This window comes from Pagrus pagrus, assembly GCF_965226575.1.
Source record: "Pagrus pagrus genome assembly, chromosome: 11".
NCBI lineage: Eukaryota > Metazoa > Chordata > Actinopteri > Spariformes > Sparidae > Pagrus > Pagrus pagrus.
In genome coordinates, this window is record NC_140195.1 from 10,287,783 (window position 1) to 10,312,876 (window position 25,094).

The following is a 25,094-nucleotide window of genomic DNA, read 5'->3' on the forward strand; positions in this document are numbered from 1 at the left end:
TCAATGTAGCCTATTTCTAAACAAACTAAATAAACAAACACCATTTCATGTTTAAATTTGGCGGACCCTGCCACCTTTCTAGCTTCAAGCAGTCTTCTGGGGATCTAATTTTCCTCTGAGGACAGCTTGTTTATTCAGTTGTTGAAAATATAAACATTTCAGGATCAGATCAGGTACCCACGAGGGAGCAGGTCCTCCTCCACAGAGTCGGCCATGTTGTACCGACATGTTACTATACTAGCCCTAAATAGACAAACCACACACAGGCGCTAAAGAGGGCCTATCGCACTTTTAGCAGCCATTGTAGAGGAGGGTGAGATGAGGGATATGTGTTTGTTGCAATCTGCAACCGCACCGCTAAATGTCACTAAATCCTACAATGTAGCTGATAAGAAGAAACATATCAGGCGTCGTCTGCAGGACAATACTTGTTAATAAGATCAATTCATTATTATCAGCAGACTTATCCTTTTTTGCATGTGCTGTGAGCAGCTCTATTCTATGTTCTGCTTTGGTTCAGCTATCAAAGTGACATGAACTATAATGAGATGATGTGGTGAAAATAAAGACCTGCTTCTTCCTCTCCTTACGATGCGTTAAAGCTGAGATGACATTCAATAATGTATGAGTAAACATAGAAATGATATTGTTGATAAAGTTCATCCCGATGACGCAGGACACGCATCCGGGTCATGAAACATTTAGACTGCTGCAAAAATGTGGGTTTCACAAGCGCTTTCTCCGACACTAATAGACACACACTTGAACTCTTTCACACACATACATGAACGTATAGCAGAGATGAGACTGAAACTTTTAACGCAGATTAAGTACTTCTTTATCTATTATTACCCAGCTATTACTATTACCACGCTGACAACTGCGTGTACACAAGTGGTGCACACAGAAAAAATAGTTTAGTCTATTATCTTCTTGCAAGGCGCATCGCTAAAAACCCACATCCTCTGTGACAAGGTTTGTCATTATGCAGCCATCAACATGTCAGCTGCAGTGTCACAAACATTCACGCAGACACACACAGAAACACAACACACCCTTCCTCTGCACGGCCGTGCTGGGATCAGGAAGCGCTGGAGAGCACCGATACCTCCCCTCCCCTGTGGGTGTGGGCAGTCAGCGGAGGCAGTATGTCTATTCATGTGACATTTGTGTGAGGTTTGGGCGTGTTTAAAGTGTTAAAACCAGTGCTGAGTGAGACGTCTCCTGCTAACAACAACGATAGCAATACTCTGAGTTTCTGCAGTCTAACTTTTTGTCTGTTTGTCTGAGTGTCTTAAAATCCTCACAGTGACCATTTCACATGATTGCATCTTTGAGTCATCAACTCAAGAATTTCCCTTTTTGTTCTGTATGCCAAAGGTACAGCTTGACTCAAAATCAGAAGTAGTTTCATGTAGGAACTATTGTTTTTTCTACTACAAACTACACCCACCAACCTACAGTAGCTGATGCTAGCTCGATTCAGCTCAAAGCACCACTCTACCTCAGCGCAGGCTGACAGAGCAGCTAGCATGGCTCTAGTTTGTTAGTCTTGTTTACGTAGCTGCATATTTCTTCCTTTCTTTGTTTTTCATTTTTTGTTTTAGAGAGATACTTCATCCCAAAATCAAAAAATGTTTTCTTCTTACCCATAGTGCCATTTATCCATCTGTATTGGTTCGGTGTGAGTGGCCGGGCTGTGGCAATGTCTGTTCTCTAGCTAACTAATCTAACAAACTTTAAAGCTTAGCTGAGGAGGACGACATTAATGTTTACATCCTGCGCTAAAATGTATGTTTTGGATATTACATATACATTATATTCAAGAGAGGGCAGACATCATCAAAACTCAGCAACTCTAGATAGATAAATAGCACTACAGGTAAGAGGTAAAAGATATATTTTTGATTTGGGGGTGAAATGTCCCTTTAAGGCTTTACCCTGATGCTGTGGGTCTACAATACAGGAAACAACGAGTATCAGTGTTGTTTACAATCAATAGTCAAAATGAAGGACAACAGAAAAGTGAAACTTCAACTCAGCTGCACTGACACATCTGTCTCTGGACTCTTTTATCCAGCAGCCATCCCGAGCTCCTGTTACAGCTTTTTGGCAGGTTTTTGTCCTTTTATGTATCGGCAGAGCTGCTTTTAGATTCGAGTCAGTCGCTTGTGACCGGCGAACTGATGCTGTAACAGTGTCTAACGTTTCATGCAGAAGTACTCTTTGAAATCGTTCGCTCGGCCTGAGATAATAATAGACACAAGCTACTTTTTCCACTACATGAAAGTCAGTCTGACTGTCTGAGGTGAAGCTTTTATACTCTCAGAGGAGCTTGATTCCTGAAAAGTATGATGTAACATGGAATATAAATTATAAAGTGAAGGGGAGACATTAATGACCACCTCGGCCTGATGTTGGGGTCATTCAGGTTTGTGGATGAAGCTGAAGCATGCGAGGTACTCACTTTGTGCGCCTCTGAGTTCGCATCTGTCAAAAACCCAGTCTGTGTGTCCGTCAGAGAGTGTATCTCTCCACTGCTCCCCTCGTCCAAGTCACTGTCCTCATCCTGTGTTGAGTCTCGCTTGTTGCCAAGGGTAACGCAGCAGGACACACTCTCTGTTTCAGTCACACTGTCATAATGGTCCTCCTCATCGATGGCGTCCTCGTTGGGGAACACCTCCCCTTCTGCAGTGCAGGACGGGCTGTCGATGCCGCTGTCGCGGTTGGGGATCTTTCCATTCTGCTCCGAGGAATCGGGATTGTCCAGGAGCTCTTGGGAGGAGCCTTCCTCCCGCTCCACGCCGTCAAGGCAACCGATGCCGTGCGAGATGTCAACCTCAACACAGTCATCCAGCGGGGTGTCCTCCGAGCCATCGATGTGTACTGAGGCTAGACGGGAAAGTTCAGACACATCGTCGGTCCGTTCGGAGGTGACAAGTGCAAGTTTGTCAGGGGAGGAGTCTCCGGCAACCTTCACCGTGGTCTCCTGGCCGCAGGAGGAGGTGATGTCAGACGCACTGTCCATTCTCAGACACAGGTGCAGCTGGGACCGTGGGAGCACCCCCAGGATGGGGACCCTGGGAAAACAAAAAAGACACCGTCACATCTGCTTTACTGAAAAATGTGCATCGTCAAAGAAAGCCAAATGAAGAATCAGGACACTTTATAGATGGGAAATAATGAGAAGTGTTTTTAGGTTTGATTAGATTTTATCATAGAGCAAAACAATTCACCACATGAGTATTTAATTTAAAGGATAAGTCCAACCAAAAATGAAAATTCAGTCATTATCTGGTCACCGTCACGTCATGCCAGTGGAAAGTTGGGTGAAGATGGGAACCTTGTTTAAAAATGTTTTAAAAAAATACAACCAAAAAACTATGAAATGGCTCCATCAAAGTCTCTCGAAGCCCCAACATCCGAAATTGATTTGAAAAGACACCCACTTCAGACGAGTTTCGTGCCAACACATTTAGCTTAGTAGCTACAGTGAAGATTTCTGCTTTAAAAAGGAGTAAATAATTGTTTCAATGCGACTTTTCTGGAGACTTGGATTATGTTGGATGAGCAGTATGGAGCCATTTTATGTTTTTTCTTTTGTTTTGGGTTTTTTTTATGTCCTCATCTACTTCAGTAGTTTAAGAGAATGTTTTAAAGCTGTTCTGCTGCGAAGCTCCCAAAATGTTTTGTGGACTACGAAACTTCATACGACTTTCCATCAGCATTGGGTGGAGATAATGACTGAATTTTCATTTTTGGGTGAACCTTTAATGAAACTTACAGAGCAAAAAATGAATCTGATAAGCAAGACCAGCAAGATTTCTCAGGAACTTCCCCTCTGACGTTCTTACCTTGAATTCTCAAACCTCTCGATGAGAAGCCCCACTTTCTGGGCCTCTTTCTGCGGCTGTGCACCCGGGCCAGGTGGGGTCGGACTGGGCTTTGGCTTGGGCGGAGGAGGGGGAGCCGGCAGAGGCCTGGAGGGCGCTGGAGGGATCCTCTTAGGTTTCTTGTCTTGCCCGAGGGCGAGCAGGTGCGCAGGTTTAGGGGGCACTACAGATGCAGGAATCCAGACGAGGCAAAAACAGCAGAGGAAGAGAGAAGCATGAGGCTGCTGACACTAACAAAAACCATCAGGTAACATGTATAAATCCGAGCGAGAAAACCTCCATGGCTGAGTCATGTGTGAAGCCTGCTTGTATCCTTGTATATATAAAAAAAACACTCAAGATAAAACTCCAAAGGGAAGAACACATCAGATAGAAACATATAGTAGCGGTGCAGAGCCAGATCAGCACTGAGCCTCAGCTATCCACCAACTTCCTTATTTCAGAACAGGATGCTGAGATGAGTGTGTGTGTAAGTCACCGTGGTCACAGTTAGATTAAAAAAAAGAAAAAAAAGCACAGACAGAGACAGTCTGACGAGTGACATGGCTGTCTTTTAAACGCACACTGCACTCACGCATGCCTGCACAGTATGGGCAGGCACACCATTTCACAGTTAAGTCTGCGCATTTGCATCTATTATATTTTTCCGGACAAACGCAAATGAAACCAAGAACTGTGCCGATATGTTACACTTGTTAATTTGAGCACTTCCTCTGTGTCTGCGTGCGTCACAGACGGACATAGAGAGGCTGAGGAGACTTTCCTCAACAACGATGTGATGATAAACGACGTGCTAATGACAGGACTGGGCCCATTTCTACTGAAATGAGTGAACGAAAAGGAAAGATGTTTTAGTTTCTGAATATTCATCTGTAATTTGGAAAGACTGTTTAAACCAGAAGGCTTAAATATGAGATTCCTGAAAACAAAATTCAATTTTGTAATATGCATTTTAGCATCTGGGCTCAATCAGGGTTAAAATCAGGATTTTATAGTTGACTTGCCGTTTTCTTTCACATTTTGACTTTACAGAAATGTATCGCTGTGTTGTCTTTTCCTGGTTTTTAAGGCTGAACACTTCTAATTGTTCTTATGCTTGCCCTTACCCACTTTACATCATTATATCTACATAACTGATAACATTAATCGAAATTCTCATTGTGTTAATATTTTGTGAAAGTACTGTGGTCATCACAATACATTTGGTATGATCATACCCAGACAAGATTTTAAAAAAGACTGCAACAAAAGGTACATGGAAATCTGTCACAAGGTCCTTTGTTGTCACACAATTGGGCAGATTCATGCTTCAATATTTTCTAACCACAGGAACTTTTCCAGGAACCTTTTGAGGGAACTTGTAATACAACACCTGCATTCTGACCGGAGTAACTCTGAGTTACTACTCTCTCAGGATGAGCTACATGTGTAATAAAATCCTGTATGTATTAAAATACGCTAAAATACGGGTAGAAATGTGCTACGCGTTTTCTGCCCAGTAGGGAAAATACATTTATTCCACTGGTAACTCATACTGAGCTAGCAGCTAAACTAGCCCTGTCACTGTAACTACCTTTTGTTTGTCCTTATGTTGTGATGTTATTGTGATAAACAATATTACTGCATACTGTCAAACCATTTTATGCCATTAATATAATGATAATATAAAAGCACAATAAAGCAAGAACACCCTTTCAAAGAGCAATGAACATTAAGTCAATATTCAGACAGAAGAACTGGACTGTGATAAAAAAAATGATCCTATCCTAAAAATATGAAATATAAATATAATAAAAACACACAACCAAAAAATATAAAATGTGAAAATAATGCTCATGCTAATGACAGAGAAAACCCTGATAGTTACTCTGTGCTGATGTGCAAAAAGTAAACACTGGGTTGATGGAAAGAAACTTTTACCACAGTCATATACTGTATTGTATTGTAACGTCATTGTACTGTTTCCTTTGCTCCTCCTTGTCTCTCAAACACTGGAAACAGGAGTCAACGTGTTGTTTAAACACGATAAAAAGCAAAACAACTTCTTTCTGACATCCATGTTGCTCTCACATCCTGACATGATGCACATGAAAACACACCGAAGTCAGAAGAACGACTTCCTAACTCGGCAAATGGGACCATCAGAGGAGCACGTGAACGCAGCATTATTCTGACGTCATGTTGGTGGAAAAAAATCCTTATTTTATAACAGTGGGCAATATGGAGGTCAGCAAAAATGATAGAGGTCGTGTACATACGTCAATAAGCCGATGAGATTCAGTGTGTATGATTGGAAAAGATATAAGATGAGTCAATAATGACATTTTCGTGACAGGCCTTCCAATTTGAGGATTTGCTGTTCGTTGGGTTTGACTGTTGGTCAAACAAAACCTACTAAAACAAAATATTCTGCAACCATAATCAAATCAAGACTAACAATCCTGACCATATGTGGTTGATCATTCTTTTCTATAATCCTCCACTTAATTCTGAAAAGCTGTGAGCCACTTAAATATTGAGGCTGAGTCTGTGGTGTAATGTCCTCTAATGTTTTTCAGTAATTCCCAAAATATAACACACGTTGTTCATATTTAGCATTCTTCATTGACGCCCACACACAAACACTTGGGAATCGCTGGCCTGCTTTAAAAGCAGCAGCTCTTTCAGGGGTGACCCGCTGAGCTGTGAGTGACACGGTGAGGCCGAGCAGCCGACACGAACCGTGTTATAGAGGGCTGTTTGTCAGAGCAGAATGAATGGCAGCTCAATAGCAGGGGTCAGATCTCGCTGCTCCTTTCAATTATAAAGACAGCTCTGATGTCGAAACTGACCTTGACGGGGGCAACACAATGTATATTACCTTGAGGTTTCTGTGCGGTTGGCGGTCTGGGTGAGGTGGATGGCTGGGGCCGGGGTTTGATGGCGGGCCTGTCGTGACATGGTCTGGGGGTCGGACCTTTCTTCACCAGCCGTGGAGAGCACAGGTAGTCCCCTGATCCACACTGGTACTGCAGGGAGGAAGCAGGGAGGTCTGGAGAGGAGACAAAAAAATAAAGAGAAGATCAGGGTATCGATCAAAATAACGAGATTCATCTAAATACACATCTGCAGCCCGGCGTAATCCTGCTACAGCGATGCAGTGCTGTGCAGTGTAGGTGAATGACCTTGAGCTCAGTGTGTGTTTCAGGATGTCGCCCTCGGACAGAGAGCAGAGGGACCACAGTGGAGAAGAAAAACCTCTGCAGCATCGATCGTAACACCAGGCCCGAGGCGGCAGACATAGAGCTGCACAGGCTGCATATTGGTTTCTCTCACACTCTGTGATGGGACTGTGTCTGATTGACTACATCTAATCTTCTAAATAGACTATGTGTGAGGGAGAGAAAGTAGCTCGATAATGCAGTTGTGTGCGAGCCACAGTGTCCTCTGGATGAAAAGTTTCTCTAGCTCCGATTGTGATTGCGTCCTTTGAAACGCCCGATTTAGATGCGATCAGTCTAAACTTTACTGTGTTTGGTCGAATTTATTTTTGCTTATTTATCCCTAAAAATACACAATTGGTTTGGTTTGAAGTTTTGGGCTATTGTCAGCAAATCCCACACAAAGGAACAAAATCAACCCCCGAGCACAAAGATTGTTTGTTCCTACTGAAGAAGAAAATCTATCTATCCATCCATCTGTTATTGTTATTATTATTATTGTGATGGCCCACCAGCGGAGTCAGATATACAATGCAAAACAATTAAAGCACTTTAAGGATGCCTGGGCAGAATTAAAACATCATGTTATCAGCAGAAAAGTTCATTTTCGGGCCATTACCAATCGATTTCTTTTGAATTTTAAAGCTTTTAATGGCCAATACTGATAACAGGGCAATATTATCCCTACTAAATATAGTACTCAAATGGCTGTAGCTTTATAAAGCGTTACTCAAACTGAGGGGACTAGTTGTTAGCTGCAGTGTTGATGTGCAGGACAGCAATGTGCTAGTTCATGTTAGTAAAGGAACATATCACCCAGTGCAACAGTGTGGTTCATTGATGTCGTTGAATAGCTTCTAGACAACAATAGAGGTACTGTTTATGGAAAAAAAGGATTTAAGACATATAAGGCTTCAGCTACACAGACAGTTATTGTTAGCAGGATCAATGCATTGTTAGCTTTTTGCATCAGAATGTGCACCGTGCACGCCTTGCTGTCATTATGGCTGTGATGAAAAGAGCTCAGAAAATCTTCTTTTAGAGGAAGTAATGTGAAAAGTAGTTGAAAACAGAAGTGAGGTCCAAATTATGCAGCAAAATTCATCTACAGTAAGTCATAAAAAAAACAAGCAACAGTTGAACCACTAATGCTCGTTGCAATTTGACTTCAAGCCACGTTTCTGGATTTAATTATTTCTTATCTGACTGTCAACACAAATAAAAACGGAAGATTTTTAAGGGCATGGAAATAAAAGCTAAAAATGTAATGCCCTGTACACACAATCCATGGCATAATATATCCAGACAGAGAGACAGGATAGAGGCTATAATATGTAGCAGACAGCTACAGACGCAAGTCCTGTGAAGTGAAAAGCCAGCTAACAATCCTCTCTGAGTGTGTCTTACTGTTACAGTTTTAGCTGTTATCTGATGTGTCTGTCTGTTACACCAAAGCAATGTCCCTCAGTAGATTTAGTTAATAACTGTGCAAACTATGCAGCCACACGTCTCTGTTCCTTCGGGGCTCATGGATTCGATCTAGTCACCACAACTCTCTCTCAACTGGATTACAGCCTGAAATTGCACCGAGCCCCCGCTAGAGCCCTGGCACGTCTAATTTGGTGATTTTCAGCCATGCTGCAGGCGGTGGAAGGAGGAGAAATCAGTCGGTAATGAGTCCTGTTACGCTGTCTGCCCCATGTGGCACACTGCAGGCTTTCCCACCATCTCTCCACCGCAGCGGAATAAGAGCAGGCAGGGGGAAAAGATGAGGCTTGAATGTGAAATTGTGTCACAAACTACAGTAGGTAGGCTTTATATCCGCTCCTTCAGCTCGGTCCCTGGCAACGGAAATACTGTGAGACTCTTTCTGCTCGTACCGTCTCTAAATCAGAGATGACTCGTAGGCTGAGTCAGAGGAAAAAAGCTTGACCTATGATCAAGTGAGCAAGCACGTCCTTTAGCCGAACGACTGCCTAGTGAAGAACTCAGTGACCCAGGCTGGCTCGGGTCACTCCTGGGAAAAGCAAACAGAGGCAGAAGATGGAGGCATAGGGGCCGGTACCTATGGAAACTCGGACAGAAGAGCTGACACTCACAGTTTCGTCTTAATTAAAACCTCACAAACCAAAGAATAAGACTACACGACACATCGTCCTTCACCAGTTCCCAAGAAACACAGAGTGAAATGCGGTGAACAAGTACATTTCACACTTATATCACAACGATCTCTGAAACATTCGACAATCAAAGATTTAAGTAGAAAATACAATCACATAGGAGCCGGTTAAAGACACCTTACCTCGCCTCCGGCCGCTCAGTTTCACATATCCAAAGTCCAAAGAGCAACTGAACGGAAAACCCCCGCACAACAAAGTCAAAACCAAAACATATCCTGCCCTCCCAGTTTGCCAAAGTCCGCATGTGCAACCGAGACGGCTCTTTGTTGTAAACAAACACATGCACACACCCTGAAAAGTCCTTCAAAGCTAAGTCCTTCTTTATGCCCGGACACACACATTCACCTATCCATTCCCAGGTGTATTTGAGGAGCTGCACCTGTCCTTTCACCTGCCAAACCTGATCCAAGCACCTCCTCCTGGGGCCGAAGACGTGAAGTGCATGCGAGTCACCGTGGAGCCCAGTGATTCCAGCATACTCCTACAGCTGAGCCAAAACATATAACTGATTGAATCGCACTGTTTATCCAAAACCAAAACAACGCTTGAAGCTACGTGTCAGCCACCTAATTGATTTGGACTCCGAGGGATCCGAGAGACGAGATTAATATTGTAATTGTGTAATTTTAAGGAGGCTTTAGTGAAAACACACAGGAGAGCGCTGATCTGAGCTCATTAATTTCATCTGCTCAGCTGAGAGGCTGGATGAGTAAGACGATTACGCATTCAAAGACATTATCATCACCACACCCTGTCAGCTGTGGGTTACCACCAAACCTTTCCCTGCAGAAACAATTTCAGCCACTGTTTGTTACCTGGCTCTCCTAATTAAAGTGACGCACGGTGACTAAGCGGCCCGTCCGTCTCACCTGTTCAAACATGGCTGTGATATAACAAACTTCTTCACTTACTCAGAGGAGAACAGAACGAACAGCACGTGAAGAGCACGGCGAAACGATTTAACCTGAAAGACTGCATTACAGCAGATTTCTAAAACATAGCGAAGGGCCCCTGTGCACGTCACGCACCGAAACATTCGGATACTTTCAGGTATTTGACGGGGACGCTCTCACCTTCCCTCTCTCTGTTAGAGTGAAAAGCACATGAAGGGGCCCTGACAAAGCTGGGACACTGTGATGATGTCGAAGGAGAAAAGTCTAAGGAATGTCCCTCTTATGTCACGACATAACACCAATGTGTGCAAGTTTGTATTGCATTGAGAGCCTCTCCCTGAACTTGACTTTTAAGGACATGCCGTCATATACTGTTCAGATTTTAGAGACCACTGAGGCAATGTGATTGTAATTTTGGGCTATATAAATAAATATGATTTGAATTGATTTGATATATAGATAAAATAAATCTTAATTCTTTAGCTAACTGGTCATATTAGCAATATATGGATACCATGTGTCATGTGACCTCTTGAGCATGGCTGTTGTTCTCTATCTGTCCCATCGCTTGGCACGCATTTGAAGCTACATGCAGGCTTCCTCACTAAGGCATGCTGTGTTCAAGTCGGGTTTGTTTAAAATGCACCACTATGTGCATATATTCATTTAATTATCGTAGCTTATGGCCCTATAAAATTACACATCATGACCTGCAATGATTTCCCCCAAAACACGATCGTTGGCCACCTCCCGAATTCATACTGCAAACTATAATAAAGTAACCGCTAACTGCTGTTGACAGTAGCTGCCGTTAACTAGCTCAATTAGCCTTGCAGCTAGTGGTCCAGACTGGGAGCTTGTAGTGGTATTATAAAAAAGGACAGACTAGGGCTAACTGCTTAGCATGCTAACTTCAGCAGTTATGCCTGCAAACCAATACATAGATGTCTTTGATATAATGTCAACACTTTTATTTCTGTTATTAATTTTAGTTCATTTCTGAATGTTTTAAAATAAAAGTTGTACATATTGAGACTGTGAGACTCTTATTCTTGCTCGCTTGATGGGAGAAAGGTTTTAAAATGTTGAAACAACAAGCAGCAGCTCAAGAATGAAGTTGTAAATCAGGAACTATCTGATAATAGTGCAATTAAACAGGACATGAGTCAGTGCTAGCTTTCAGTCCTTGACCCTTGAGCCTGTGCTCAATGTTACAGACACGTTCCATCAAAACCAAACCAGTATAAATGCTCGACGCCCAGGTATACTTAAAATAGGTTAGAAGTAGGGTTTTCTTAAGTAAAGTAGCCTTTTTTTCTCAATGAATAGGTCTATGTAGCATTTTGCAATTTCAAAATAATCTATTCATTTTGAGGAAAAATGCTACAACAGTGCTGAAACAAACTAGGCAATATATCACAAAAAACAACCTAGGCCATTAGTTTTAGGGCTAACCTATCATTCTGATAATAATTTGATGAACTTCCATGTTAGTAGCTAATCACTAAAGTTGTTATTTTCATTTAAATATGATGAACGCCTCATTTTGGAAACAAACTTCACTTTTCCTTGAACACCCAAGAGACACACAGACTCGCACATCCTCCAAAAATTGCGCAAACCTAGCCAGCTGTCAGTCACCGTCAGGCCTGAGGCGACCCCTTCAGAGTCATTTATTACCCATCATCCCTTGAGTACAGTCCTCCCGCCTCAGCGCTGTCTGGTAGACTGATCACTCACATTCGGCAGGGTCTCCCAAGTCAGAGAGCCAGTCAATCAGGTCCCCATGCCCGCAAACCAACCTCTGGTGAGGCTGAGCTGACAGCCGCGCTCCCATCACTTCAACCAACCCCCCGTTTCCCCACCAAGACCGACCTGAATCCCAGTGACACCCTCTCTAAAGAATGGCACCTCATTATTCCCATATCATCGTCACATTTCTCAGCCTCTCTGCATGTCTGCATTACACCTGCTCTGCTCCTCTCCTTCTGCCTGCGTCCCTGTTTCTCTCCCTCTCCACTCAGAGCCATATTGATCAGGTTTCTCCGGTCTGTTACACTGAAACACTCAAAGAGAAGCAGCATCTCATTTAATGGCTCTTTGATTTATAATGCTCATTGAGCTACAGAGCTCAAATTAAAGGTTTTAGAGGAAGTACTCGGGTGCCCATATAAACACTGAAACATGTTTTTTCTTGCTGTAATCCTTCCTTCTGTTCACAGAACGGTGACTGTGGATTTTGTCCCCCCATCACTTTACATTGTTATCTGATCTTCTGATGGCCTGTATGAACAGGAGGTATGGTGGCTCAAACTGGTTTTCTGCAAGATACGGTAAACAGAGCAAAAAAGAGCGAAGAGTTGAGAAAGCTAAACCAAAACAACAGCTAAGAGAGAGCAAAGGTGGCGGCAGAGACAGAGAGGTCCAACGCCACAATTAACTTTAAAACCATGTCATCTACCACTCCTCCTATCATCTCGCCACACCCGGTCTCTTCCCTCCCTGTGCAGCAGGAGACACTAATGAGTGCTCTGACCTTGATCTGCTTACCAGAAATCCACAGGAAGACTTCAGGGCACAGAGGTGACGGACCTCAGGACAGTGGAATGAGAAAGTGATATATAAAGCTGCGTTCCCACCAAAGTAGTTTTGGTAAAAGTACCTTCTGAACTCGTGTGTAACCCATGGTAACTGTACCTAAAGGCAAACTTAACTCTTGAGAAGCTGATGCATTTATTTAGCGACACACACATTGCCGGATTTACAACATTTTACAAACTGGTAACCTTTTTCTTCCTCTGCCTCGCTTGCTTTCACTGTGTCTTTTCCACCTCTCTCTCCCTCTCTCTCTCTCTCTCTCTCTCTCGACCACATACTTGCTACAAACAGCGCACACGTGTGGTTGTTTATTCCAACAAGTAAACAAGCCAAAAAGCTGCTGGAAAAAACAGGAGTTTGGGAAATCCTACGCCAGATCGCAGACGACCAGACAGATCTGGTTGTTCCGACTGATCAATGAGCGGTCCTACGGCAGTAGGGCTGTCACAATATATCAATATTGACGGTAATCAGGATGTTTAAATATGAAATACTGATATTGTGCTCGTAATATGCATATGATAATATCTTGGAAATATTACATTGCCTCTTAAATCATTTTCACTTTCCTAACTCTGTATGCGACGATAAAAATGGCAAATTTCATCATCATTAAACTTTTGTACAGTTACAGACTCTCTCTTCACCTCCCTACACTTTTATTTTGAGTGTCATTCATTTGCCAGAGACAAAACACTAATTTTTCTGCAGACATCATGATAATATCATCACAGTGAGCTCTTTAGGCCGCAATAACTGTGTAGGGAAAATCTGACTCCACCTTTAAGCCTTAAGATAGTGTTCGAGGTGCCTCAACAGAAGGATAATGAAAAAAACAGGAGGCTCTTTCTCTTTTTGAGTGGTTCTTTTGGTACCATCCACAACTTCTGATAGTGGAAACAGAAAAATAACCCTTCTGATGTGTGATGAATTGAACTGAACCGGACTGCTCGGTGGTAAAAAGGCTTTAGTTTGAGTAGGTTCCCTAGTCAGACAAAGGGAATGACATTTTGTTTTATATTTTATTTTAAGTGCACAAAACAATAGACAACAATAGGAATTGTTTTGTTTTGCTGGAGCTGTTTCTGATATAATATTTGGTCCCTTTTCTGTGGCTGTGAAAACACAGCAATATTAAAGCACAAGCCGCTGAAACGTCGGTCCTTGAATCAACTTTGTTGCCTAAATCTGTGGGCTGCAGCACACTTCAGGCGACTCTGAGAGCATCAGACGGGCTGTCAATTCCACGATAAGTGGTTGAAGCGCTCCTTCCTTCAGGCACCACTACTACAATCTATACTGTTAGCTGTCAAGAATTCAAGCTGGCTGCGGCGAACACGCTCAGCAAGAGACCAATCCTCAACCCTTTGACGACGCCTTTCAAGCCTGCAGCCTTGCTTGTGCGTTTGATTTGAAAAAGAGTCTGCGTGGAGCATCGCTTTAAGAGGATCAGTCCAAACTCACAAAGTGAGAGCGGAAGTAGAGCTGAGAGAGAGGAAATAATGGTGTGGGTACAATAACAGCTGCTCCAGGATCTCCAGTAGAGCAGATCCTCAATCTCTGACAATCAGCAAATTTCCCTCATAGTGTAACGAGGCTCCAGCGGCCGCTTCACCACGGGGTTTGTCAACACACACACACACACACACGAACACACACGAGGATCAACAGCGCTCCAATCACCGACAGCAGCATCTGGCCCCAGATTACAAATCTATATTCATCTATTTCTCATTATGCTCTGTTATTCGTCAAACCCTCCATTTCCACTTCCACTGCTGGAGAGAAAATATTTGTTTTGTTTAAAAATTAGTGTCGCCTGAAGTTTCAGTGGTATCGTGGTTTGCCAGGAGCTGGCGGCAGAAGAGGGGGAGGTATGTCATCTTGTTAGGTCTCTCCTCTCACCCTAAATCAGGTCATTGGGCACAGCAAGCACACTGACATGTCATCCAAACTACGTGGGAGGATCTCAGCAGCTCCCACAGATTAGAAACCATGAGATTTCGAGTGGGTGGAAGACCGGGAGAGACTGAGAGGTTGGAGTGAGAATGAGGAGGCAGCAGGTGGCTGGAAAAGGGTTGAAGAAAGCCGTGGAGTAGCTCATCATCTCATCGTGCATGCACAAAGCGAGCAAAGAGAAAGCACAGCTGAGTGGTTTTTGCTAGAAAGTCAGACGCATGACAGAGACAGGAATATTTATGAGTCGTGTTAGCAAACATACAGCGGCCGGGGCTGAAAATACAGTGTGGACAAAATGGGCCCATCTGGTTTCAATTCCCGAAATGATACCCTGCAACTGTCAACAAGTGGGGAGAGCTAAACACAAACAAAGACTGACGAGTTAATATCAGAGCGGCTTCGTGCATGTGGAGGTCCCAAATTAAATCAAGTCGCTCCACAAAGAATGCTCCTTCAACATGTGCTCCTAGAAAACCAAAGAGGAGGCTATTGCCATGGCAACCACGCTGATCTATATTGCTAATATAGTAGGTAGGTCATGGTGAGCTATAAAGAGCTACTTGTGCTGTCAGTAGACGCATGGCTCTGAGAAAAGTGGACTTAAAAATAGACGGATGAAGAAACATGGTCCAGCACTCAGCTATAGATGTAATACTGCAACGAAACACAGCCGATAGAGATAACCTGCTTCTCAAAGCTGATAATGATGAGATAACCGGTAATCGTATTTTTTTAAGAAAGGCTAAGATATTGTGAGCAAAACTGGCTGATTTAATATCCCACAGCTCTGATAAGATCCGTCTTGTTAAAACTCAGACTCTTCCACCTTCTCAGACACATTGCGGCACATATAATGCAAATTACAATCGTATTGTCTTCCTCTGAAACTGTAAAAACACCACCCAGGTGCAGCAGTTTGACGTCATGAGCACCACAACAGTGCTTCTACTTCCTCTTCCGTCTTCTCCGCCTTCTTCTCTGTGTTTTCATTTGTGCACTTAAAAAGTGCACACCACCTCCTTTTGTGTCGGAGTGTGAATGCTGCGCTTGTTGAGTCAATAAAAGCACTTTATGTTTATGTTTATGTAAAATCATGACCTCTATCGAAATGTCTGTCAAATTATTCACAATCGCAGGATGATGCACATCCCTTAGCTCTCGACAAAATACAATCAAGTTGAGGTAACAGGTCACTGTCACTGACCCGAGACCTTTAATACAATGTGACTCAAGGCCATTTCAGTGAGCTGTCAAATGCACAATGTAAGCCACGGAAGCACACTCAGAAATTACAGTAAGCAGCACAATGATGACGTGACAAAGGACTGATTAAAATTTCATATTCATCACCAGACATGTGACTTGCGAGCATGGCTGCACACACTGTGCTCTCTAATTCAGAGCCCTTCACCCCCACAACCACAACCGCTTCAAGAGGACTTTTTACGAGGCACTGAGCTGAGAAGTGAGCCTCTGTTTGTCGGTCTGCAGTGCAGCACAGTAGCCCAGAGCATTACTGTAGAGGAAGCAGCCAAAAGATTGGCAATTAGGGCAACACACACACATGCACGCACAGGAGAACAAGGGGGTTTACAAACCTGCCAGTGGAGATGACTGCCCAACTGTCCCAGAAACTACTGAAGCCTACTGTAGCGGCTCTCAATGGCGGCTTTCACAGCGTAATGTCAAAACCCAACTGGCCGTTCTGCACAACAATGGGGGCAAAGCTGAGCAGGACAGTCCATCTTCTCCTTCTCAGTCCATTTGGATAAACGCTAACGCACCTTCACCAGCCAGGAGGATTTCTAACTGCTGGTGCTGGAAAATCTAGAAAAATCTACTCCAGCTCTTTCCATTCCCACAGGGGGTGGGGGAGGTCTTCACAAACACAGGTCTGCTCCATGAGTCATCAGGCACCCGAAGCCTGAAATAGCATTTTCAAAACAAATTTCAATCATTCCCTGTCCGAAGGAGGCCATATTGTAATGAGGACTGTCCAGTTTAATCTTCTGGATCAGGGCTTGATCACTCTTCACACTGACCAAGGGTCTCTGACGTGTGAATGCATTGATTACTTTACCATATATTGATTAGTGGGATTAACCAATCATTACAGCGGACAGGACCAGTTAAAAACCGGCCATCTGGTCGACTGCATGATTGATTAATTGCTGACTGATTGATGACTCATCGGCAGCTAACCACACACCAACCTCCACACGACGACGCATGCACACGCATACATTGTTGCGTTGCCGGGCCCTGTTGCTCAACTGTATACAAAACCCCATCCGCAGCACAGACCGCACAATTGCTTTGAAACTTAACTCATGTCAACACGGTAGCGTTACACTGCGATCTGCCAACGTTTTACAGCGTGCTGCAAAGTGTTCCACTGCGACTGCACAAAAACATTCAGCGGCTACCAGAAAACGACTGACCAAATCGTTCCCTTTCCCAAATAAAAAGCAGCCCGTAGTGAGAGAACATTTCACAGGCAGCTAAATCACACCTCACGCAGCCACACAATTACACCTCTGGAAACGCCAGCCTCTCCGCCAACACAATAACAGGAGGAAGTGGTGTATGTAGAGCGTGTCCACTGCGTTCAGCTTTTCCAGTGGACACATGTATGCGTTTGCTGGAAAAGGGGTTGCTTTTGCTCTGAGAGGAAAATTAGAGGGCGGACACGATCACTGCGGTGATGTGTGTATTTTTCTATGGGTGTACGCATTTGTCGAGGGCTACAACGGTAATTATTGTAATTATCGAACAATCTATGGCTATTTCGTTTGATTACAGCTCATTATTTTGTTTAATTGTCTTGTTGTATTTCATTTACGGTGTTATACAAAACCTGTTTTATTTAACGGAGATTATAATGCAGAAAAAGTTGCTCGGGGTAATTTATAACAATTTAATTCCCAGTGAAGTTTACAGTTTCAGTGCACTGATAAAGTTTCACGTTAAACTGTTAAATATCCTGCTTAAAAATGTGTCATTATATTGATACACTGATAGATTTTTGGTCTTCAGAGACAATGAAAGGACGTTTGTTGCTGCTCAATGCTCCACTGTTACGCCTCCGGGCCTTGTTTATTATTCTCTTAACAAACCAGCTCAGTTAGGTGAACCCAAGATGCTCGGATGCATTGGTCTGCTGTTCGAATGCTTCCTCCATTAGTGCTGTTAATTTTGCTTTCTTAGCTTAGCTTCACTGTGGACATCGCCCCACCACAGTCATGAATCCGATTTTCTAGTGAAATCAGCTTGTTGCGTGATGGCTCTTTCAGTACGACTTCCTTCCACACCTTTCCACCACATGCATTCACTTTTTTACTAACTTTCATCCAAACTATCCTTTATTCCGTCCTGTGGCCCCCGACTGAGCCTCCATTCTCTCTGTGGTTGCACTAGGTGAGGTACCACCCTGCATCTGTTCCCGGCAGGATGGATGTCAGCATGTGGAGGGGAGTGTCTACGTGGCTGCTGACAGTCAAACTGTCCCAGAGCGGGACAGCCCTGCCCAGTAAAGGTCAATATGTTGCTCGTTCCACTCCAGTTCAGTCCAGTCTGGTTGGTCCAGTCCAGAAAGGGTGAGTAGATGTAAAGGGCTGGGTTGGTGAAAAAGAAAGGCTGTGGGTGAGGACCTCCCTTGTCACGGCTTCTCTGGACTCTTACCAACACACACAGACAAAAAGGTCAGTGTGCACTCAACACCGACGCGTCTTCTTTGACGTCAGAATCACTCTCGAAATGTCACTTGGCTCCTGAATGGCAGCGTCAGCATTGGGAGCTCTCCATCCAGCGAGGAGCATCTGAGGCGAGCAGCTCCTGTCAGTCTGTCTAAACTTGTGCACAACATGTTTGACACTTCGTTCCTAGGCTGCAGTTTCCCCGATGAGTCAGTCAGCTTTGAAAACTGAGAATCCCGAATTAGGGGGAAGCCTAAAATAAGCCCAAAATTGAATGGAAATCATTCAGCCGTTTCGAACTGAGGTTTGCGGAGAGCAGAATTAGCTAAGACACGAGAGAAACAAGCCAAGACATACCAAGGACCATGAACTCACACACACACAAATCAGTGTACAAGGAGCGGCCTGTTATAGAAGCCAGGTGTACACTAGACAGACTAATAAAGGCTCCTATTTCCTCACTAATGGCTCCAGTATTTCCCCGAACAGCACCACACTGCATCGCTCTGAGCCACGTTAGCGTACCCACACAGGAGACAGCCAGGGCCAGCGTCACACACACTTAGAGTCAAATATAGTATCTCGTTGCTCAAACCTGAAATAGAGATGCTAACCTACTACTGCTGCTGTATGCAAGCTGTCTTCAGAGCCACAGAATATGTACTATAGAGGAGAGATCAAACCATTGGAAAAATGATTGTGCTGTAATCCAGCTGAGCCAACATCCATTTAGAGATAAAAGATTTTCTCCTCTGGGAATCATCATTACAATCCATTATGTTTTTCATAACATGCAAGTCATGCACACACAAGACCTGAAAGGATCCTTTTGTGGTCTTTATAGAATGAAGATGTAGATCCAATTAGAGATGCAGCCAAGAAATATCTTCATTTTGATTCATCTGCTCATTATCCTCACGATGAATCCATTAATTGATTTCAGAAAGAGATCAAGGCGGCTTCTTCAAAATCTCCAAAACCAAAAAGATTTTCCAACACAGAAGTCAAAGAAAATCTCAAATTTGAGAAACTGGAACAGGGTAATGTTTGGCACTTTTGCACACAGAACTTTCTGCAAATTTGGTAACTAACTAATGATCTTAGCTCTTGATCCAAGAGTACAGATGTCTTGTCTTTGTTTTTCAAAGTAAAGGTAGTAGTAGTTGTCCTATAACTTCAGACCCCATACTCGGGTTTCACTCACAGTAAAACACGATATACAGTTTTATAGCCCAGTTAACTCAAGAGTAAATGAGGTTAAACTTAATGATTGATCTTTTGCTTTCTCTTAACCGAGTTGTTTTGTTTTTTCCTCAACATGTGTTGTGCTGTTCGGATCAATTAACACAAGTGAGCAATGAGTTTGATCAATCACTGTCATCTCTCTTAAGTCAGAAACTGACCCATCTAATCTCATAATGAATACTCTTGTCTTTGTTGTTTGCTACAGTTTCTTTAATAGTTAATCGTCTCAGCAGAATAAAGGTAAGCCTTGAATGATGATCTTGAGGAAAAAGTCAAAACAAGGAAATAAATTACAACTCAGATGAAGCATAACGCTGTTAAATTATAGTTAACTTAGCTGGTTAGATGGCGAGTTAACCTGCTAACCTAACACATGTAAAGAAATCATTGCAAATAAACAAATGAACGTTAATTAAGCTGATCGTGTTGCCGAATTATACATCTCCATGAGCACCAGGTTACATTTTGATAGCATGAATAGCATTTTTCCTTACCCAGCTGTCACATCCGATTATGATCCTTTCAAAATGAGGTACTTCTGGGTTGAAAGGAAATGACAAAATAGAAAAAAAATAGCTTCTCAACTCAAAACTCAAGTTTGTACATATTAGTGTTGTCAATTAGTGCTGACACTTGTCGAAACAGTGTCAAAACTCATTTTCGGCATTATTGATACACCGGTACCAGCTTCGCTTTCTCACTCTCTCTTCTCTCCAACAGTGAATTGACAAACACACTATTTTTAGAAGCCTGATCTAAAGGAAAAAAAGTGTGATGGTGCGATGTTTAAACAGTCTTTCTGCAGTTCTCTGCTAACATCTGTTGTCATGTTAAAGCCTTGTTATATTCATCTTTAAATAAAAATAAAAAACTTTCTGCCCTCAATGTTGCGTTAGATTTTCCCTGTGGCATCAAACATGGTATCAAATATCGATATTTTATCGAAGTTAGAAATTCCAGTACCGTTACAACACCAGCACATGCGGTATTTGTCATGTCACTTGTACTTGTTCGAGCATCTACTTCGTTCACAACTGGCTGTCATATCGTCTTTCACATGACCGGCGGCTAAATCACAGCCATTGTTGAATCTCTATAAAATGAGCTGCAGAATCGCCTGCAGCAGGCAGCTCTGCCCACCTGTCATCCATCACCTGTGTCACCCGCAACAGCTTGTGTCTCAAGGGTGGGCTCCGAGGCTGAGGTATTATCAAGGAGGGTGCGATTACAGGACTGCGGTTATTGCTGCTGCTTCTATCGGTCAGCATCACCGGGGATGCATAGAAACAGCCCCGGGCGAGAGCAATTTCTAAACATAATTGGGGTGACGTGACACATTGATGAACAATTAATATATTTCCTGAAGCACCAGGTGACCTGATGTAAGTAAAACGTATAACATATTTACATGCATGCGTGATCATTTGTTTCCTTCCTCTCTCTATTTTCAGGTTTTCACATTTTTGCTGTCAGGAAACATCAGTGAAGCTTCGCGAACTATAAAAGCTGTGAGATCACCAAGAACAGCTTACTGTCCCGAAATTTACCATTTATGGTAGCTCCCTAGTTACAGCGAGCTGCTCCATGTGCGCACAGGTACTGACTTCCTACTTTACGAGGAGACATTAAAGTTCTCCCCTGAAGTGAATATGGCAGGAAGGGATTATCCAGTCAAACATCCCTAAAGGACAATTTATATATGTATTAAAAAAAAAACTGTTAAAAGATGCATGCAAACAAGCACGTAGACATAAAAAAACACATGCACACGTGTACATGCAGTCACACCATGCCCTGCAGCAGACATTCATTAAATATCTTGTTACCGGCTTCTGGAAACCATCCCTCATCCTCTCTGGAGCAGTAGGACACAACTACAAAGACAGCTCCAGCATTAACACTGAAACCTTGTAAGCTTTTGAAGCGAGGTTTTAAAAAACGGGGGAGCTACAATTAGAAGCAAGCGGCCTCTCTTACTGAAGGAGGTCAGAAGTAAAAAAACAACGTTAGATATTAGTCAGAGAGGAGTTGGTGTTGTTGTGAACGTGCGCGTTTGCGTGAGATTTTTTTCTCTTCCTCCCGTCTGGTGCCAAAGTCTCTTACAAAGACAACACACATGCTTCAGTGGAGATAAGAGAGCTCTTAACACTTTCTGACTGCCTGCTCAGACTGAATGGAGAAGTAAAGGACACACACACACACACACACACACACACACACACACACACACAGGCACACGCACGCAGAGACGCGAGGACACACGAAAACACGTTTGCCCGGCCAACCTGAAGAACGTAATCGAAAGTTCAAACTGAAAGCGTAAAAACTCAGACAGGCACCGTGCTGCATTTAGACGGCCGCGAGATAAGACGCGTAAAACAAACGGCGTCTCTTCCGGTTAAGACAGCGGCGTGCTGATCCATCATTATCTAATCACTTGGCATTTGTTTTTTTCGCTGAGTACTACAATTATCATGCCAACACTACCGGAAACGCCATCGCCGGCTCCAAGTGGAGGAAGACCCCAGGTGCCCTGGGTAAAGAGGAAGCTGTGGGTGTAATTACCAGGGTGGTGGAGCACTAATCGGGGTGACTATTAAACGTGGTATCTGCATGTGTGTGTGTGTGTGTGTATTTCAAGTTCTCCATCATCGCTGACTGATATATAAGAACTTCCTCCTTCTTGATTCAACCAAGGAATGAAGAGAAAACCACTAGCATGACTTTGATGAGTTTATATTTACAGGGAGTGGACAAAATAATGGAAATACATTCACAGCAGCTTCATGTAGTTTTCTAAGACAGATGTAACCCTCCCAGCTGCAGACCCACCCGTGTATTAAATACTTGTGGACACTGTGGGTTAAACACATCCTTTCCTTTGGCTTTTTTTTTTCTCTTTCTAAAACTAAACCTGTCCAGACGCAGGAAAACGGGTGAAACATGACTCACTACTTTTTCCACTGCCCAGGGGTTCTTAGATTTTGCCTTTCACACGAGGTTACTGTGTGAGTCTTTGTGTGCCGACCTTGAGTACAGGCGGTCTCTATATGGCGGCCTGAACATAAATACCAGCTTATAGTGTTTATGGCTTGACTGACAGCTCCCGATGAAGTGTGTGTGTTGAGAGTGTGTCGCAGAGGTGCTGATTCAGTCAGTTTTTCAATGTTGACCACCATTTTCCTTCCCTGATGTCTGTTTAAAGACTGTCTGCCTTTAGAAAATTAAAGAACGACGCATCTGTTGCAGCACAGCATCAGTAATTTGAGCTCTGACAATTAGGCATGCTTTAAGTGGTAAAAGCTAATGGTTGTAAGACTCTGCTAAAGCCAGTATGAGCTGTTCACAATGTATTTTCCTTTGTTCTCAGTCCTTTTCATGTGGTAGTTCGCTGATGATGTCCATCCTCTGTACACGTAAAACTACCCCACTTCAAGGACACCAAGATTAAGGCACCCACTACCAGCAGAGGCTTGGATTTTCTTGATTCTTGATACTTCCAGCTTGGAGGTCAGACTTTAATTACACTTAAAATAAATCCATCTAATGGTCATGATGATGTTGATATGTGAGAAGGCTGTACACACTAATACACCCACCAATCTAAGAGGATCAGACCGCTCTGACGCCAGTGAAGCCTGCGATGATCCAGGAAATGTAAGCAGCTGTGCAGCTGCACGGCACCGGCGTCGTACTACAGTATATATATGTCAGCCAGACCCCGTGGCTGCTTGGCTCAGCACCATCGCATTGATCTGGGTCAAAAGGTCGTTGATTAGAGTCTCGCAGTCTCTAGGCAATGCCACTGTGTCTGCCACACACTCAGCTCGGCTCACACAGCTGCTGCCGGTCGTCATGGAAACACTCAGACTCCCCGCTCCTTAAGACAGCTCCCTAGTCAGCTAAATTATAGTGCGCCAAGACACTGAATACAAACATGAACATACCAGCGCTGATAAAACACAGAAGTGTCCGCGTGATGGGTTCAGTGCTTTTAAATCATCAATCGACATTGAGGTCATGCAGCCTCGTAATGACATCATTGAGCTCCAAGTGGTCGTCACCGTGTCGGTTACAGTAAACACCACATCGGCCGCTCCTTCAGTGAGCATTCATCGATTTTAAAGTCGTAAAATAGTCGCAGGAAAACAGTGTGCGCGAGTGTTGTTTCACCGGAGAGACAGCACAGGGGGCAATGAACTGAAAAAACATTGGCACTGTTCGCCTCTCACTACATTACTCACCACACATCACTTGTTCAAGAAGCCAGAGGGCTCAGCTCTCATTCCTAATTACGCACTGTAGTTCAGATGAAAGAGGAAAAACCAAACAAACTAGAACCAAAAGCGCACGTACGCTGTTCCCACTCACAAATTCCCTGAAAAAACACTGCAGGGAATCCGGGAATCAAGGCAGCAGAAAATTGCCCCTGATGTACGTCCTCAATAAAACATGCAGCCTGGCATTTATATTTCAGAGGGAAGCGAGAATTAGCCCACATTCAGCAGACAGCTGCGAGCCCACACACCCAAACATAACCCAGACAGAGGTTTGGTTTGTAGGAAAACACATGCATTTTGTGAGGCAGCAGCACCTGCTACACACACTCGCACACAAACTGAAATAAAGCAAAGGCAGAGGACATCTTCGCAGTCCACATGTTCACGTTCATTCCCACATAGAAATCTAGGATTTAGAGACGATGATGCGTTATTAACTCACCGGCTCAACTCAGTTTGCCATCTGCCTTTCGGTGTTTTCTGTCCTCACCCTCTGTTTGAAATCTCGGTAGATCCTTCCATCAAACATAAGCGCGCAGAAAAAGCAGAGCCCGATCTAGTCCAGCAGGCTGTCTGAGGAGCCTGGATGTTTTTTTAGCAGCACTCTCGGGGAGACGGCACGAGTCTGCTACTGCTACTACTCCTGTTCCCTCATCGACTCTCTCTCACCACCACCACCACGCTGCTTCTCTCTCTCTCCTCCTCCTCCTCCTCTTTCCTCCTCCTCCTCCCCCGCCTCCTCTTTCCTCCTCCCCTCACCCTCTACAAACGCACTGTCCCTGCCCCAAAAAAAAGAGGGCTCCTCCTGTCCTGCGCTCTCTCTCTCTCCCCGTCCTGATCCCTGCACCATTCAGAGCAGCGGACTAAACAATGCCTCCGCCGCCGCCGCTCTGAAAGGAGCCCAGGAGCAGTTCTCAGCCGGCAATAATGCCGCCCAACTGTCACCATGGAAACTAATGACGGCCCGCTATGGCGGGGAGGGAGGGAGGGAGGGAGGGAGGAAAAAAACGGGAGATGGAGAGGGAGGGGAGAGTTAAGTGAGAGAGAGAGAGAAGAGTGGAGGAGGGAGAGAGGGAAAGAAGTGGCTGAATGAAAGATGGGGGAAGTGTGTGTGAGTATCAGTGAGTGTGCCTGCGCAGTTGTTGCATGAG

General features: G+C 43.8%; 1 protein-coding gene across 1 annotated transcript in view; it reads right to left on the reverse strand.

The window, feature by feature from the left end:
• The window catches only part of fgd (faciogenital dysplasia), a 59,544-nt gene that overhangs the window by 16,193 nt on the left and 18,257 nt on the right, over window positions 1-25,094 (reverse strand). Inside the window, exons 2-4 of the mRNA XM_084367886.1 lie at window positions 6,754-6,924; window positions 3,855-4,056; window positions 2,468-3,080 (exon numbers count right to left, since the gene is read on the reverse strand). Of these exons, the coding sequence (XP_084224012.1) occupies window positions 2,468-3,080; window positions 3,855-4,056; window positions 6,754-6,924 (986 nt within the window). The remainder of the gene's footprint in view (window positions 1-2,467; window positions 3,081-3,854; window positions 4,057-6,753; window positions 6,925-25,094) is intronic.